Source organism: Podarcis erhardii (assembly GCF_964252035.2).
Source record: "Podarcis erhardii genome assembly, chromosome: Z".
NCBI classification, from domain to species: Eukaryota; Metazoa; Chordata; class Lepidosauria; order Squamata; family Lacertidae; genus Podarcis; species Podarcis erhardii.
Window position 1 is genome coordinate 26,251,719 of NC_138504.1, and position 17,688 is coordinate 26,269,406.

At 43.4% G+C, this 17,688-nt stretch overlaps 1 protein-coding gene across 1 annotated transcript in view; it reads right to left on the minus strand.

The window, feature by feature from the left end:
* Positions 1-15,076: 15,076 nt before the first annotated feature.
* CAPN6 (calpain 6) overlaps positions 15,077-17,688 on the minus strand; it is a 76,837-nt gene continuing 74,225 nt past the window's right edge. Inside the window, exon 14 of the mRNA XM_081846975.1 lies at positions 15,077-17,588. Coding sequence (XP_081703101.1) covers positions 17,406-17,588 — 183 coding nt within the window. The 3' untranslated portion in view covers positions 15,077-17,405. The remainder of the gene's footprint in view (positions 17,589-17,688) is intronic.

Consider the following 17,688-nt stretch of genomic DNA (forward strand, 5'->3'; position numbering starts at 1 on the left):
TTTAAGGGGTCTTAGTTAAATTCACACTAGAAATGAGTACAAGCCATGATGGCTGTGACCCAGTTCCACTGTTGCGGGAGGGCAGTGTACCAGTTGCTAAGAATCATAGGTGGGGAGAATACTGGAGCACTTGGGTCCTGCTCGTGGGCTTCCCATAGACATATGGCTGGCCCCTGTGAGAATGGGGTCTGATACAGTAGGCCTCTTTTTATGTTCTCATGTGGTGACCCGGCCACCTAGAGTTCCCACAAAGCCCTACAAGCAATGATAGATCAATTCCCCCAACCTCCAGGTTTGATTTGGAATGGGGTCATTGCAAATAAATTAGGCTCTATTTGACTTGGGCCTATATTAAGTTCCATTTCAATATAAGGTCTCATTGTGTCCCATGGAAGATGCTAAGACCCATGTTAGCCATAGATCCTTGCAGGTAGGGCACTCCCGTGAGCTTTTGCAGTAACATTGCAAGTGCAACAACCCATTGAAGAAATAGTTCCCATTGATCTTGATTACTCCTACTAGGATGTCAGAATCCACACAAAATGTAGATCCCATAAATTTTTCTATCTGAGACGATGCCAAGGCAATACTGCGGGTTGTTGTCCTCAATATTTCAGCTGCTTTGTAAGTTTGGAAGGGGAAGGGAAGTGCCGAAGTTACATCAGGAAGGAATGGCACTAGGCCAAACCTATCATTAAAAGGTAAAGGTAAAGGGACTCCTGAATGTTAGGTCCAGTCGCGGACTCTGGGGTTGCAGTGCTCATCTCGCTTTATTGGCCGAGGGAGCTGGCGTACAGCTTCCGGGTCATGTGGCCAGCATGACTAAGCTGCTTCTGGCGAACCAGAGCAGCGCACGGAAACACCATTTACCTTCCCGCTGGAGTGGTACCTATTTATCTACTTGCACTTTGACGTGCTTTCGAACTGCTAGGTTGGCAGGAGCAGGGACCGAGCAACGGGAGCTCACCCCGTCGCAGGGATTCGAACCACCGAGCTTCTGATTGGCAAGACCTAGGCTCTGTCGTTTAACCCACAGCACCACCCGCGTCCCTTAAACCTATCATTAGGCCAAGCCTAAATGTCCAAATGTGTCTGGCTTAGCTCACAGTGGGCTCAGGCTTTCCAAACCAGGAGGTTTGGAAGATGGCAGCTCATTTAAAATTGGCATCAGTTGCATGTTCAGTGACATGGCACAGTTCAGGCTTCCTTAACATCCAGTAATTCAAGCTTCAGGAGTAATATGACATACATACCCCTTTTTCCAAAGTGCATTTCACCCCTTCTTATCCATATTGAAAAGAAAATGCTTTGCATACATTTGCATATGTTTCATTTTCCCGTCCATTTATTTTACATTCTCCTTCATGCACCTAAATGTGGATGATAACAAAACTGTCCAATCAAACAATATTACCTGCACATGCAAAATAGCATTAGCACAGACTTTTCAGCTGTTTCAATTCATAGGCCTAAAATTTCATTTTACTTTTTAAGAGATATTCATGTGGCTACCCTAACTGTCCAGATCAAGCTCTCTTCTTTCCCTAATCCAGCAGGCTGCATTCAGAACAGGCATGGCTACAAGTATGTAGCCCCATTTTTAAAAACAAAAGAAAAATACACTGGGATCCAGCTGTTCCTGGGGGAAAAAGGGAGAAGAGTGGTTAAAATTAGCCCCTCAAATTTCCCACACCAAATAGTTAGTTGATGCACAAGGTCCTTGCCTCTTGTGTGGTTTGGTTGGCACAAGTTCATCCATTGACTCATCATCATGCATTCCCTGATCCTAGCACTCCACAGCACTCCAAACCCTGCATTGGGTTGGCCCTAAGTGATACATCACAATTCTTGCTAGCATCTATTTTAAAAAATTAAGTCCTGTGGACACAAGCCACAGGGAAGGGTCATGGATGAGTAGTAGAGCATCTGCTATACTCACAGAAGGTCCCAGGTTCAATCCTTGACATTTCCCATGTTGAGCTGGGGAAGACTATTGCTTGAAGCCCTGGAGAGCTGCTTCCAGTCATTGCTGAGGTAGCTGGACCAATGGCCTGACTCTGCATAAGGCAGTTTCTTGTGCACCTGTGAAATGTACCTCTGAAAGCCCCGCATAAGCAAATGTGATCTGTTCAATATCCCTTTTGCAAAGGAAGTTGCCTAGGAGACCTTTAGGGTGGGTTGTGCCCTTAGACTTTAGCCCCTCCTCATAGGGAACAGTAGTCTGACCTCCACATAAATTCCCTCTGTCACAGCATGCGGCACTGAACCTTTGAGTGATTTATTCATTTACATAAGGTGGCTGTGGTGTCTTCATTTTTTTGCTATCAATTTTCTACCATTTTTAATGGTGACAACATAGCCATGTGCAGGTGACACACTTAGACTCTGGACTTCAAACATTATTATTATTATCTGATTAATTTAAAATATTTTCAGGTCACTTTTTCTGGACTGATGTCCATCCAAAACTGCTTAACGTCAAAACAAAAGGTGAAAAGCAGTGCATAGTATAAAACAGTACACAGCTTTAAAACTTTGAATGCTACAAATCAACACTTAAACCATAAAGAATTGGGGCGGGGGGAAGTAATCAAATCAGACCATCACCCAGCTGACAAACATCAGGCCTGGAAGACCTGCTGAAACAGATAAGACTCCATAGCCTTCAAAAAAATCAAAAAAACACTCACAGCATAGAAGTTTGGCCTCAGTCCAGTGGGAGGGTGTTCCACAGATTTGGGAATGATAGAGAAGGACTTCTCCCTTGTCACCTTAAAGTACCATCCTCTCCCACCCCACCCCACCCCCATCGTTCAGATGATAGCATGTATTACTCAAAATATGGTAGGCCAGCACCACTGTGTTTGGGTCAAGGGGCATAGTCAAGGAGCAGTTATACCACTTCAGCTGCTCTTTTGTGTAGGCCAAGCCTGTAAGAAGCCATTCTGGAATGAGACACCACTACTCATTAGCTCTTATTACCTCAAACCATTACCCAACAACAAACACTTATGTGGCACTCAGACATAGCTAATATTGTACAATTGCTAATTAGCCCAGTCTCCCCCGTGATGATACAGTATGGGGATGGGGAAATGACACATTATCTATCCTTGACCTCAAGGGGTCCCGATACAGGAAAATGCTAGCAGTATAATCAGGGAAACTCTGACAAACATAGAACAGATTGTTTAAGGCAAAAGGAGGGAAGCCTCTTTGTGACTTATTGAGTCGCCTACGTATGTCTGAGCAGAAGCCTGAGGGACCTCAACAGGCTCAAAGGAGTGGGTGGTAATGTCAGACTGTGGTTGTCTTATCATCCTGTTTGTGTTGGTCTGTTCTTGTAAATATGTACGTGTTTATTTTCCACCTTTGGCTACCGGTTGGCTGCTTCTCATTGTATACAGGTGATCTCAAGTGTTTGTTTGTCCTGTCTATAAAACTGGGTTTCTCCAAGACAAGTGGTTGAGCCTCTGCTCTAGTCATTTTCTTTTGTTTCCCTTCAGAGTACAACACATTCCAAATTCTGAAGAGATCAAATGATAGCTCTTATCCTTCCTTCTTGAATCTAGCCTACACTCTGCTGTGTGTGTGGTTGGGGGGCGGAGTGCGTTGTTCACAAGAAAGACTGCTTTTTGCAACAACAACAACAACAACAAAAATCTGATGAATAACTTCTAAAGCCATTGAACTATTTTTGTTATTTGCTGGGTATTCTCAATAGATTTGCACAGTTGCCCCAATCCAGCAAGGGAGATTTGCAGAAGGTAGAAAGCTACTGGACTGCATTCCCAGCCAATGTAGCTGCACGTTTCCAGCTGTGTTGAGATCTTCATCTGGGTCCCATATAACTAGCTAAATGCATCTGGGGATCCATCCCCAATGTGGCTGGGGATCCACACCCCGGTCTGGGCCACTACTTATTGTATGGAACTAGTATTTGTACTCAACTAGTGCTGGAATCAGTTGAGGGCAAGTTGCTTACTAAAAGGAGCAGAACTCCTCTCTTGCAGTACCACATTCTTAGGAGTTTGGATCAGGGATATTCATATTCCATTCAAGAGGTGGGAGAAAAGATTGTGCTTAACAGCCAATGTATGCTTAATAAGAATCCAACCTGGTATTTTGCTCAAGTTTCCAATCTCCAGCTTGACATTTTCAGAGGTCTTGAAGCCAAAATCTTCTTATTGCTCCTGATGAATGACATGAAGGACCACCTTTAATTTATTAAGAACTGTGCTGTGGTGTTGATGTAAGAGAGGGGGGTGGGTACATTTCAATCTGGAAGTTGAATCTCTAGCCACAAAGGATTTGGGAAGAGCTAGTCAGAGAAAGCAAAACCAGGCTAGCTGGGCAATAATGGTCTGGCCTGGTGCAGTGCAACTTTCTATACTCCTTAAATCCAATTAAACTTAATCATTGTCTGTGACATTTCCTACTGTTCAGCAATCCTTTGCATGGTGGAGAATCTGACATCAAAGAAAACATGGACTGCATAAAACTCATTGGTACACAGTCACTGTGATTTCACAGAAAATTACTCTTGCAACTTCTAGAGGACTGTTTTCTTTGCACTTGCCTTTTTGTAAGGGGGAAAATATCCTACACTACTGGATGACTAAACTTGCTTGTTGGTGGTGTCTCTTTGTGCTAGATGCAACTGCCTCTGCTTCTTCAGCAAGGTCCACATTTAGAGCTTCTGATGTTCTGTGTTCTGTGTCTTATTCAAGGCCTACCTGGCCAAGCGCAATAAGGCATTGGAAATCAGCTGAGAAAGAGAATGGACTTTCAAGCATTGTAAACTGGCTTTTTTCAAAGCAGATAAATTAAAGGGGAACATTCCACCCACAGCCATGCTCAAGGCAGCTCTTTGCCTCTTATGTGTTTTTAATTTCCCAAGATTTGTGAGCGTGAACATTGAAGGATGCCGCAAGGGGCAATGGTCTGCATCCAGCTCTCTCTGTCCACTGGTGCAAGGGATCTTCTTCTGGCAGATGGATGAGTTTTAATGTTGCACAACACAGCAGCTGCGAAAACTCGTTGGCCAACAGATTGCGCAATCCATAGTGCCACGAAGTTATCAGCAACTTTCTTATGCATTCTGCTGTGCAACAATGCTCCACAGACTCAAAACATTTCGCCGGCAGAACAAGTATACCGCTTAGTGACTTTAGCTCAGCGCAACACTGTATGCCACCCAATGTCTTCAACTTCTTGTTTGTTTTTGCATTTGGGGAAAGAATAAACTATTTTAAGTTAATTCAAATCATCTAGGTAATATGATGTCAGGGTCTTTTGTTAACAAGGTATGTGAGTGAGGAGAAGCTCCTCTTACATTCCCCGAGTAGCTCTCAGGTCTTCATCAGCCAGTGGACCAGTTTCAAAGATGGTTGTGTGAAGAACAAACTCTTCACCTTTATTGCCTTTCCTAAGCTGATTTGCTTCTGCCCTTTGGCCTCTCTTCTTTCCTCCCCCAGTCCTCAGTGGCTGCTAACGTCATACCTTCTAGCAAGTTGTAACACAATGGTCAAGCTTACTCTTTTCTTTTTCTTTGGACTGTCTGCTTTAAAAGTTGCACCTTTGAGCTGTGGCTTGGTATCACTGCCATCTTTCAAGTGCACAAGAATTCTGTGGTAGACCATCATTTGTAGTTTCTGAGAATCCCTGAGCTGAGATCTCTCCCAAGCAAATGATCCTGGCATTGTATAGAAAGCCGGAGGAGAATTATACTGGCCTGATCTTTTTAAATGAAAACATGACTTATATGACAGAATATTTGCTGCTTGGTTTGCCTGAATTTATTATAGTTAGAGGCAAACCATTGGTGCTGTGATTGAGCAAGCTTAGCAGTGATTTTACCAGGTGGTAGCATAAGGCATGGAAGTGACTGTTAGGAAGGCCTAATTCTTCAAAGTCATGCTACATTCCAAGATACAGTAGTTGAAGACCAAGCAAATGGGCCAAAGCAGAATATTGTAGGTCATGTTCACACCATACATTTAAAGCACACATAAAGCACATGGCTTCACCCAAAGAATCCTGGGAACTGTAGTTTACCCCTCACAGAGCTACAATCCCAATCACCCTTAACAAGTGCAGATCCCAGGATTCTTTGGGGGGTAAGTCATGCTTTAAATGCATGGTGTAGATGTGACCATAGTTTATATATGGGACATTTGCTTGAGGAGTTCAGGGTCAAGTTTAATTGTCTATGCTACATGTTTAAGCCAAGTTTAATATTTGCATCCTAATTCAACAAAGAACGCTGGGAAAATCTGAGGGAGTCTGGAACTGCTCTCAAATGAATAATTTTCAATGTCCACACCAAATGTGAATTCCAAGCATCCGTGGGGGAAGCAATGGCAGTTATGTATTGGTGTAAGACTGGTTTATGCTTGTGGTATAGATATATTTTAGGTCTCAGGGGCAGGGCTGGCCACCTCTTTCTTGCACACACTGTTTGAGGCCAAAACAGGAATCTGAGTCATCACTTCTACCAACACTGTGAAAATCAATGGTGGCTTTGACCATTAAGTAATGAAAAGTGAAATCAAAAGGACACATTTGTGGAATAATAAGGGTTGATTTTAGCTGTAGAGAATGGAATGGATACTTTTGTGAAATGAGACTAGAAATGATGGCAAACAGTGACCACCATATATGTTGCAAATCCCATATCTGGGAGCTGGAGTAGATTATTATTCTGATGGTAGGTAAGCAACTAAAATATCTGATAGTAGCTCCAGGGGCAAGAAAGAGGATTTCAGAAGGGGAAATACTTCACAGGTCACTTGGGGTTCAAGACTCTGTAATTTGTGTGAGGTACCATTCAAGTACATTTGTGCTGTGGTGTGTGTGTGTGTGTGTGTGTGTGAGAGAGAGAGAGAGAGAGAGAGAGAGAGAGAGAGAGAGCGCGCGCGCAGGCATGATTGTTATGTGCCTATATTCTAAAATGGTGACTCCATGACTTTACAGTGTTGTTTCACATATCTGGGCTGTTTTTCCTGAGATAAAGCCCCATGGATGTAGAGGGGAAAATACGTAGGAAACTAAAACTTGTGATGTGCAACATGCACACTTGGCTATAAGTATATGTCTGGAAGCAAAACGACAGCCTGCAGATGGTCAGGAAACACACTTTCCCGATGTGCAAGGATTATTTCTGTGTGGGGAACCCATAATGTGTGAAGCACCTCTTCAGTCAGGCTCTAAGAGGGTAAATGAAAATGCTTTTTGTGATGGTTCCCTTAGCTACTGTTTTTAGAATTTTACAGGGCGGCCATAATATGGGTAAAAGAAGTGGGGGTCAGGGGATGGGGCTTGTAGATTTCATTAAAGCCTCCCTCCCCTCAAAAATCAAGCACTTATGATTGTTTGTTTATCACCTAGACAAAGCATGCTAGAAATATGATGGTTCCGATCTAATACAATATGAGTGGTAAGTCCAGGGCTAGGTATGTATAGCCTTAAAAAACAAACAAACAGCAGGGCTGAAATCCCACCAATCAGTGTTTGGTGTGGAATGGGGGACGAGCTATTGAATCCAGTGACAGCACATTTGATTGGTGGGACTTCAAAGTAACACAACATAACCTTGTCCGTTGGCTCAGGCTGAGGAGTTGTGCCTGTAGCACCAACCTGCTAAGTTCCTCCAACCATGGTGAAGTACCAGGTTGGAAGTCTGTTTCTGTATATGAAAAATTCCTAGCTAGATCAGACTGATCTGTACTGTTGAGGTTGCAAAAAATAAAAGAAAAGAAAATCTGTGCTAGGCAAATTGAGGTTAAAAGAAAATTGCAAGCTTGACAGGATTGATCTTTTGTGTGTGTGTGTGACACAAGTGTTGCCTATGGGGTTTATTTTCAGGGTTTCCAAAAGAAAAAAAAATTGAACAGAAAATAACCTACATTTCCACTGTTTAACATTTTGCTGTACATTCTTTTATTTTATTTTAAACATATTATTTCTTTAAAGGAAAAAAGAAAAATTGTGTAGTGAAATTCTTCTGTAACTTTGGATTAAGATATACTTTTTTAAAAGAAAAGAATAAAGCATTCTTTCCTTTGTAAATGTGCTGATGGCATGGATTCAGCTTTCTGACATCAGCATCCATTTTTTAATAAAATGAAAATAAAGATTTTCCCCCCTCGTTTCCAATATTTTAAGTTATTTTCAATTGTGGTTGAAGCAATAGAACATTGAAATTATGGATTGTGCATGACAGTGTCTTGAGTGTAAAAATAAAATAAAAATAAAAATTGCAGTTTGAAACTTGGACCTAAAGTATTGCAAATAAAAAATTTAAATACCAATGGACTGTGTCCCCTCCGTATATGAGTCTGCTGCTGCATGTTAGAGAGGGGCGGGGAAGAGGGAGAGTCAAGAGTGGTTCCAGGTTTGAAGGTGCCACTGTGGCATATTGTTCAACATTTCATAAATGAGCACACAGGTAAAGGGAGTGTATATTAGTCAGAGAGATGGACTAGAACTGTAGAGACCTGAGTTTGGACCCATCTTCCGCCATAAATTCATTGCATGACCTGGATCAATCTCTCTCAGCCTAACTAGCTCATAAGAGTGGCCTTTTCACAGTTCAAAAGCACACTTTCACTAGCCAAAAGCACTTGAGTTAAGCATGAAGCAGGGCTGGTGAGAGGTGTGGCCTGAGAGGAGAGGGTGTGGCCTGGGAAAGAGTCCTGAAGATTTGCTAAAGGTAAAGGGACCCCTGACAGTTAAGTCCAGTTGCGAACAACTCTGGGGTTGTGGCGCTCATCTCATTTTACAGGCCGAGGGAGCTGGCGTTTGTCCGCTCCGCAGACAGTTTTTCCAGGTCATGTGGCCAGCATGACTAAGCCGCTTCTGGCTAAACCAGAGCAGCACATGGAAACACCATTACCTTCCCGCCAGAGCAGTACCTATTAATCTACTTGCACTCTTTGGTGTGCTTTCAAACTGCTAGGTTGGCAGGAGCTGGGGCTGAGCAACGGGAGCTCACCCCGTCGACAGGGTCAAATGTCATGCATGGGCCTGAGATGTCCCCCCCACCCTTCATTAATGTAACATGCACAGTGGCCTGTATCAGGTTCACAAAGATTTCCAGCAAAGTGAATTGGTACCAAGTGGAACAGCTCAAACACTCTCATTTAATTGGTCTATAAGCATCCTGATTACTGTCTGAGATTCTTGTGGTGTAGTGGAGAGCCACTGTCTTGTAGCAGTTAGGGTTCTGAATTAGGACCTGAAAGACCAGAGTTCAAATCCCCACTTGGTCATGAAGTTCACTGGGTGACCTTGGGCCAGACACCATCTCAGCCTAACCTACCCCACAGGGTTGTTGTGAGGATAAACTGGAGAGGGGAACAGCCATGTATGCTACATTGAGATCCTTGGAGGAAAGGTGAGTTATAAAAGCCGATGAAAAGATGTTGCAGATGCTGCCAAATTTTGGTAGACAATGGGAGTAGCTAGCTGTACACATATTTACGCTATTTTAGCTATAAAGGTATTCAGCATGTTCCTATTTTCCATATTTTTGCGAGGGGGAGCAGGAGTTCCATAACTCAGTGGCAGAACACATGCATTGCAGGTAAATGTTTACATGCTCAATCTCCATCATCTCTGCCAGGGCTGGAAAAATAATAACTCTGGACTACAATTCCCATTAGCCCCATCCAACAGGGCCAATAGTTGAAGAGGATGGAAGTTGTAGTCCAACAACATATGAACTCCAGGTTCATAGAATCCTAGAACTGTAGAGTTGGAAGGGACCCTGCCTATTCCAACCCCCTACAATACAGAATTTTCAGCTAAAGCATCCATGACTGTTGTCCATTCAAGCTCTGCTTAAACATCTCCAATGAAGGAGTGTCCAGCACCTTCTGAAGGAGTCCGTTCCCCTGTTGAACAGCTTTTCCCGTCAAAATGTTCTTCCTGGCTGGTGGAGTTAATACTGAAGTAGATGGACCTGTGGTCTGAGTTGGTGCCATGTGTCTTCCTATCCTACTCCTATGACTACTAGAACAGTATGTGTGTAAGAAAATGGTGCGTGACTAGCCAGTCATGGTGCCAGTAATGCCTAAAACACACCCCTGACACCCTAACTTATACATTTATAATTTCTTTTTGTTGCTATTCGTTGGTTTTGATGCTTCATGGGAGAGAAACTGCTATGGCAGAGAAACATGAAATCAAACCTGAGTCCTAGTATGATGTGGGCAGTGGTAGAGGAAGGGGGCAGGGGAGCAGTCGCCTTGGGTGCCATCTCTGAGGGGGTGACAAGAAGGTACCCTGCGGGAGGCTTGCCCCACCACCCCCGGGTGCAGCAGCGCACGCCACTGCCATCATGCCGCCACAGCCACATGTGGAGAATCCCTCTGCCGCCGCTGCTGTCGCAAGCAGAAGATCCCACCACCGTCCGCACGGCACTCGAGTGGCGCTGTCGGAAAAGAGCCTGGCAGCGTATGTACTGTACAGCGCTGCTATGTACGGGCCACACACCGCTGGTCAGTTTACCCTGCCCCCAACACCCCACACTGGGTGTCGGTTAGCCTTCCTTTGCCCCTGGGTGTGGGGGCTAATGTGTTTGGTTTGGAAGTGGGATGCTCAGTCTCAAAGATTCCTCTTGAACCATAAAGGCCTGAACGATATTCTCCAAGTCCTTCACCCTCAGCCCAGTGAGAATAAAAGAAAGTTTTAGCGTCTTCTAAATATCGCAAGGGATCTCAGTATTACAATGCTGAGTGCTACCAGATGACTGGTTTATTGAGCATTCATCCTGACTCATTTGCAGGAGACTTGATCTTGTAGTGGCAAGAGGTGCTTTTCCTTGCTTCCCAATGCATTATTGCAAAAGTCTTATCTTTTTTGTTGGGAAAGGGTTTTTTTGTTGCACAGTGCTTCCCAATCAAGTGAGTGCAATTATTAGTTTACCATTATGTGACTGAATCCCATTTGAAAATAAAAGCAGCCTGGACGTGGCCTTAAATACAGTTGTTCAGGCAGCTGGGTGGACAGTGAACTATAGAACAGGATTGCCATAGTGTGGTCACATCTGGTCACTGCACCCGTGCATTCCTTAATGGGATGTATCGGTAGTTCCCACGTCGCCAAGGAGGGGGAAATCAAGCCTTGGAGCATTTCTGACAGTGGTGGCTGCTGCCCACAAGACCTGCTGCAGCTGCAATGTCAAGGAGCATGGCAAAAGAACATGGGTGTGGCCATGTTGTTCTGATTTTCTCCCTGTAATGCACGAGCATTGCAATTTTAAAAATAGTTGGCACTTAATTAAACTGAAAAGCATATTAACTTTGGTTTGCAAGTGGTCTCTGCTTCTCGGCTGGGAGAAAAGTTACATTCTTTCCCACCTATTCTGGTTCTCTCCACATCCTCCTCCTTTGCAACCAAGCAGGGAGCACGGAAACATTGCCGTTTTGTCAATGCATGTAGCCTACAGGATTGCAGCCTGATCTGGTCTTAAAGCTGCCATGCAGGACTGCTAGCAAGAGACTCCTTATACAAGAAAAGGTTATTTTTCCCCACCCTGCTTATTAATTTCCACATTTCTTTTCCAGGATATGGAATAAGGTGGATGGGTATTCAATGGACTAGACAGGGGTCAGCAAACTTTTTCAGCAGGGGGCCAGTCCACTGTCCCTCAGACCTTGTGGGGGGCGGGACTATATTTTGAAAAAAAACAATGAATGAATTCCTATGCCCCACAAATAGCCCAGAGATACATTTTAAATAAAAGCACACATTCTACTCTGTAAAAACATGCTGATTCCTGGACCGTCCGCAGGCCAGATTGAGAAGGCGATTGGGCCGCATCCAGCCCACGGGCCTTAGGTTGCCTACCCATGGACTAGGACCTGGGAAACCAGGGTTAAAATCAACCATGACACTCGCTGGGTTACCCTGAGCCAGTCACACTCTCTCAGCCTAACCTACCTCACAGGGTTGTCAAGAGGATAATATGGGGGGAAAAGGAGACCCACAAATGCCACCTTGAGCTTCTTGGAGGAAAGGTGGATTGGATAAAAATATAATACTGATAAATAAGGAATAGTAGTAATAATAAAGTCTCTGTCCAGCCTGTTTGCTTCTGATTTTGAATTGGGGCGGGGGGGGGGGTTGGAATCATGAAGAAATGCCTAACCTAAAAATCAAAGAAAAAAGAACATGGATTAAAATCGGGAAATTCAAGCCTACAAATAATAGGACATGCAGGTCATCAGCAAAGAATTTTGGGAACTATGCTTTGTTAAGAGTCTCTCAACAACTATCAGCACCTTTAACAAACTACAGTTCCCAGGATTCTTTGGGGGAAGCCGTGTCTCTTAAAGTGGTATAAGAGTGCTTCAAATGCATAGTGTGAGCGAGTCTTCTTTCTTTTTTTTCCCTACCAAAAATGAATGGGATTCTGAAATGGAAAAGAAGAAGAAGCCTTGCACACCTTTACATGTGCATCCTGCAAATCCCCAGAACTTAAGCAGCCCACGCCATAGCTGTGCTGACGTGCTGCGATGGGAGAACTCTGCCATCCATGCAGACTTTGCAGGGTCAGGAGGCCCCTTTGGATCAAAGTTGTTAGGAATGCAAACAGCAGCTTCAGCTCAGCACTTGCAAACCACCAGTGAGCAGCCAGCAGCAGAGGCACCAGGAGGTCAGCTGCAAGTCAATTCAGATTAATACTTACAAGCCAATCAGGACAAAAATAGAGTTAATCTACTGGTTTGAGCCTCCAAACAGGGTGAATCAGAGGTGATTTGGCTCTCAGTGCATGTTGAGGAATATGAAGAGAATTAATGCAAATATTTAAATCTGTGCCCTCACTTTATTGGATTTTACTTTCATTGTCAAGTTGGGGGGGTGCTTCCAGAGGTGGCGAGTGCTCAATAAAGTAAAGTAAAATCCCAAATCACCACCAGCTTGTTAGGCCCCAGTTTGAAAAAATGCAAAAATGCAAAAATCAAGACCCGCTTAGCCAAATGCAGACTACCAGCTATATGTCAGGTGCTAAGCCAAGAAGATTTGACCTTTTGAATCATCACAGGTCAAGTTCAAAAAAGGGGTTCTGTCTAAACTGGAGAAAAACAGGATGCTGGAGTAGATGGGGAACTGGTCTGATTCAGCAGGGCTTTTCTTCTGTTCATAAGGATCCTTGTCTTGCTTCACATATACAACTATATGCTCAAAGGCCCTCCCTCGCTGCAGATATTGGTGATGTGTGTATAGATAGCAAGGGGGGGGTGTGCAATAATAGGGTGGGGCTAATTAGCATGGTCCTGCTCCACACTCCAACACTGTTCAAAGAATTCCCAAAGAGGGCAAGCATCACCTCTCACATCCTGTGAAGGCCACCTTTGCTGTGAAGCCATAAGTAGTCTCAGGAGTACCAGCTTGGCCCTGCGACCGTGGGTGTCTAGGGTTGTGGGTGCCATGCAGCGTGCATGACCCTGGTGCCAAATTTTGTGGGTGCCCAGCCCCTTCATGGGGCATTTTGTGGGTGCTCGGGCACCCAGGGCCCCAGAGAGCCAGCACCTATGAGGAGCCTCCAGGATACACCCCTTTTTAAAAAATGACTTTTTGCAGTTATGAAAATGATGAGGATATGCACCAAAAAGCGTGTGATAAACCAGTGGTTGACAAAAAGGTGTATAATTCCCCTGCAAGCAAATCAGAGCAAATGCCCAATAAACAGAGGGCATATTATAAATTCTGCACAATTTGTGCAAAACAAATCAGGATGACTGCTCTGGAGAAGCTGTTATCCTTAACCTGTTTAGTCCTCATCCACAAATGAGACTAAGGAACATGCACTTGCTATTAGTCATCTATCATTACCATTGCCACTACCCACCCATTCGTGTCTCTGCTGTTGTTGAGATTTATATTGCAAGTCCTTTAGGGTCAGGGGGTTCCCTTTTCCCCTAGCTTGTGCATACCCACGTTGGAGGAAAACAAATACATTTCCTTCTCTTGAGTTTGTAGTTAATGTATGTGTTACTGTAAACCACACGAGGGCACTGTTTGTCTAGCAATCTAGCCGCACTTGTTCGTAAGCCTCTTTGTCTACGTTAACTCCACCCCTATAAGCTGAGCCATTTTGTTTATCATTCATCCCTAGCTTGTTGAGAGAATATGTCTTCTGTTTCTCACTCTCCTCACTATTCATCCTGTAGTTTCTTCATGAATAAAGCATTTGAACTCCAAGAACTGCAAGTGATTATTCCAAACTACGGTAATTCCATCAAGCTGCAAGGTCTGCTAACAATCGATGTCAGCAAATCTCTGAATTGCCTGGTTTGGAATACAAATTTGGCATGTTCATAAAGTACACCCGTATCCTGATTGTGCAATTTCAATTCGTTCTCCATCTCAAATGTTAATCTGAGCCAGAGAAGTGGGAGGCAACATCTCTGCTATAGGAGAGAGGTAGGAAAAATGGGAAGGAGGAAGAGAGCTCCCCTGACCCCACCCTGGTTTTAGGGGAGATCTCGTGATATGTCTCTGGAAACTGGTGCTGCTGGTAGCAGTGCTTATCTGCTATTAGTGGAGGTGGCAGGGTGAGATGGGAGGGGGGTGGGGCCGGCCCAACCATGAGACAAGGTGAAGCCTCGTGGATGGCAGAATCCCCAGGTGCAGCAGATCCTGATGTAGATCTTTATTTGGGCATTGGGCCGGCCCTGGAGGCTTCCACACTCGTGGGCTGGGCCTGGGTCAAAGGCACCTTTGCCTGGAAATGTGCTGATCTTATGGTGCTCTTCTAGAATGGGGCAATACTTTTTTCTAAGGAGGTTTGGTGGCTTGGATTAGGGGTGGGGCTGGAAATGGGAATTCCCAGCTCCAACAAGTGGAAGGGAGCAAGAAAGTAACCTGAAATAAAATGGAGTGATCTTCTGCAAGTGGAACTTCTGCCAAGAAGATTCCTCTAGCTGATTATCCCCCTGCCCATCTGCATAACCCCCACTTTGAAGGGTCAACCCTCTGGAGAGTGTTTTTTGGAAGGAGCAGGTGGGAGGAGGGGAAGAGAGAGTTGTACAAACGATTTTTTACTCATGCAACCATTGGACACAACTCAATAATAAAAGCATACATTTTATTCAGATGTTGCCACTGATAACAGATAATCGTTGGACTTGACAATCTTTGGACTTTATGACAATAAAAACGTACAGAAGGTTAACAGTAATATGATATGTTATTGCCACCAGGAACTGTGCTTTGCAACTTTTTGATATGATGATTACAGTTTTATTATATATGTTGTTTCTTTACAGCCAGTTACGTGTGTGTTGTGGTACTCTGAACATGATTTACGCAACAAGACAATTGTGGTGTGTGTTGACCTAGTCATTTGCCATGGCTGTTTCTATTGATATAATTTATGTAATTAATGATGTAATTAATGTAATTAATGATATTAATGATGTTACATATTAATAGTTTGATTATTGCAATATAAACAGTGGAGACAGCAATGACTATTTAGCAAGTGGAATCTATTTATGATTAATTTACACTGGATAAATCTTTTAAAAATGAAGAAATACTAATGAAGATGGAAAAAACTTAATGTACTAGATCTCTACTAGTTGGATATTATTGTGATTATGTTCCTTTAAGAATGATAGATTCTAATTGCCTGTACCTATTGATTATTACTTAGAATATCTTTGATTGACTTTACTTATTTCTTCTATAGATATCCTGTGCTGTCTGAATTACTGCAAAGAAGGTATCCTTTCTTGTAACACACAGGTGTTTAGGTAATTAATGGTGTTACAATCTCCTAAGATTAATTTATATTTTTATGATCAGTATTAGGGAGTGGAGACCGCAATGACCATTTGCCAGATGGGATCCATTGATGATTAAGCCTCATTGAAAAAGTTTGATAAAGTTTTAATAGTATATAAATGAAGATGTGGAATACTTAACTTTTTGGATTTGTATCGGTTGGGTATCATTGCAATTAGGTTTCTTTAAGAATATTTAATTCTAATTGCCTGCACCTTCCCTGTTGCAGGGATTGCTCCTATATAGTTTAGTTTCAATGATCATTCATACAGAGCATCTCTGACTGGCAACTTCTGCGTTCCTGTGGACTATTTCGTCTGAAAAAACCTACTGAAAAATCTCCTGGAAACCTTGTTGCTGAAGAAGCCCAACCAATGGGTGAAACAAGGGTGTATCCTGAGAACTGGTCTATCATCAGCTGCCTTATTGTTACTAAGTGGTTCTGTTTGTTACACTTTTAAGACTTAGGACTATGCAGAAGGAAGACATCACTATGAAATGGCATTGCCAACAAGAACTGTACATTGTAATTGTTGGACTTGACAATCTTTGGACTTTACGACAATAAAAACATACAGAAGGTTAACAGTAATATGATATGTTATTGCCACCAGGAACTGTGCTTTGCAATTTTTTGATATGACGATTACAGTTTTATTATATATAATGTTATGTTTCTTAACAGCCGGTTATGTGTGTGTTATGGTATTCTGAACTGATAACAGATAGGCATCGAAAACAAAAGCAACAGTGCAAAAAAGGCTCAGTACAATAAACAGCTATCCTATCCATATTCCTTTCATTTTTCTGTCCAAAGAGCTGTCATACAATTCAGCTGGCTCAGATAGAAGGCAGGCATACCTTCCCAATGTGGACAGATGCAAGCCTTTAAACTACATTCCCCACAGCTGAGTATTAGGAATGGCAAAGCTTGTGTTTCGCATCCCAGAACTCTGATTTTCCCATGCTGGGATTTGTCATTGCTTGTGTCAAATTTAGCAAATACTTTGGCATTTACTTAATGCAACTAAAAGGACTCTTACTATTAGAAGCAATATTCAACCGTGCTGTTTAGGAAGGACCATAGCTCAGTGGTGGAGCATCTGCTCTGCATGCAGAAGGCCCCAGGTCCAATCCCCAGCATCTGGAAGAAGCTCACTGTCTGAAACCCCAGAGAGCTGCTGCTAGTCAGTGTCGACCATATTGAGCTATACTTGGCATAAGGCAGCTCCCAAAGTTCTGATGAAATGCTATTTTCTAGCAGAACAGCTAAAATGCATTGCAAGGCTATAATGGTTTCATGTGAATTGCACTAGTGAAGCCAGTGCCTGGAAGCAGCTGCTATCTGTGATAGAAAATATGTTTGGAGATATATACTGTATGTGTGTGTATGTGTGTTGAAAGAGAAAGACAAATGATATATTTGGCTGCACATTTGCTCTCTGCTTCTTTCTCTTTTGTTGGCCATTTGTTGTTGCCCAAGTAGGACCCAGACACAACACCCCAAGCATTTTAAAGCATTTCACACCAAGATGCAAATCAGTGGCTCTCGCTCCATCCCCATTGCGGATGCTCACTGGAAACTCTTGCCTGTCAGCCCTTAGAATTCAGAACTCCACGAGGTCATCGCTAGTAACAACCTTGATGGTGATGTGACCTGGCATGTCATAATCTTCGCGACTCCCTCTGTCCTGGAGCTGGAACTTCTGAAGACTTCTGGGGTAATTGGGTGATACTGAGATGCGCACTTGTCCCATGAACTTGTCGCAAAGGAGCCCGCTGTGCCAAACCTACAGAGATAGGAAGGAAATGAGAAATAATTGCTGCTAGATGGGCTGGCATTTTCCTCCCCATGCACCCCTCCCCCTTCCCACAATTGGAAAGGGTCAA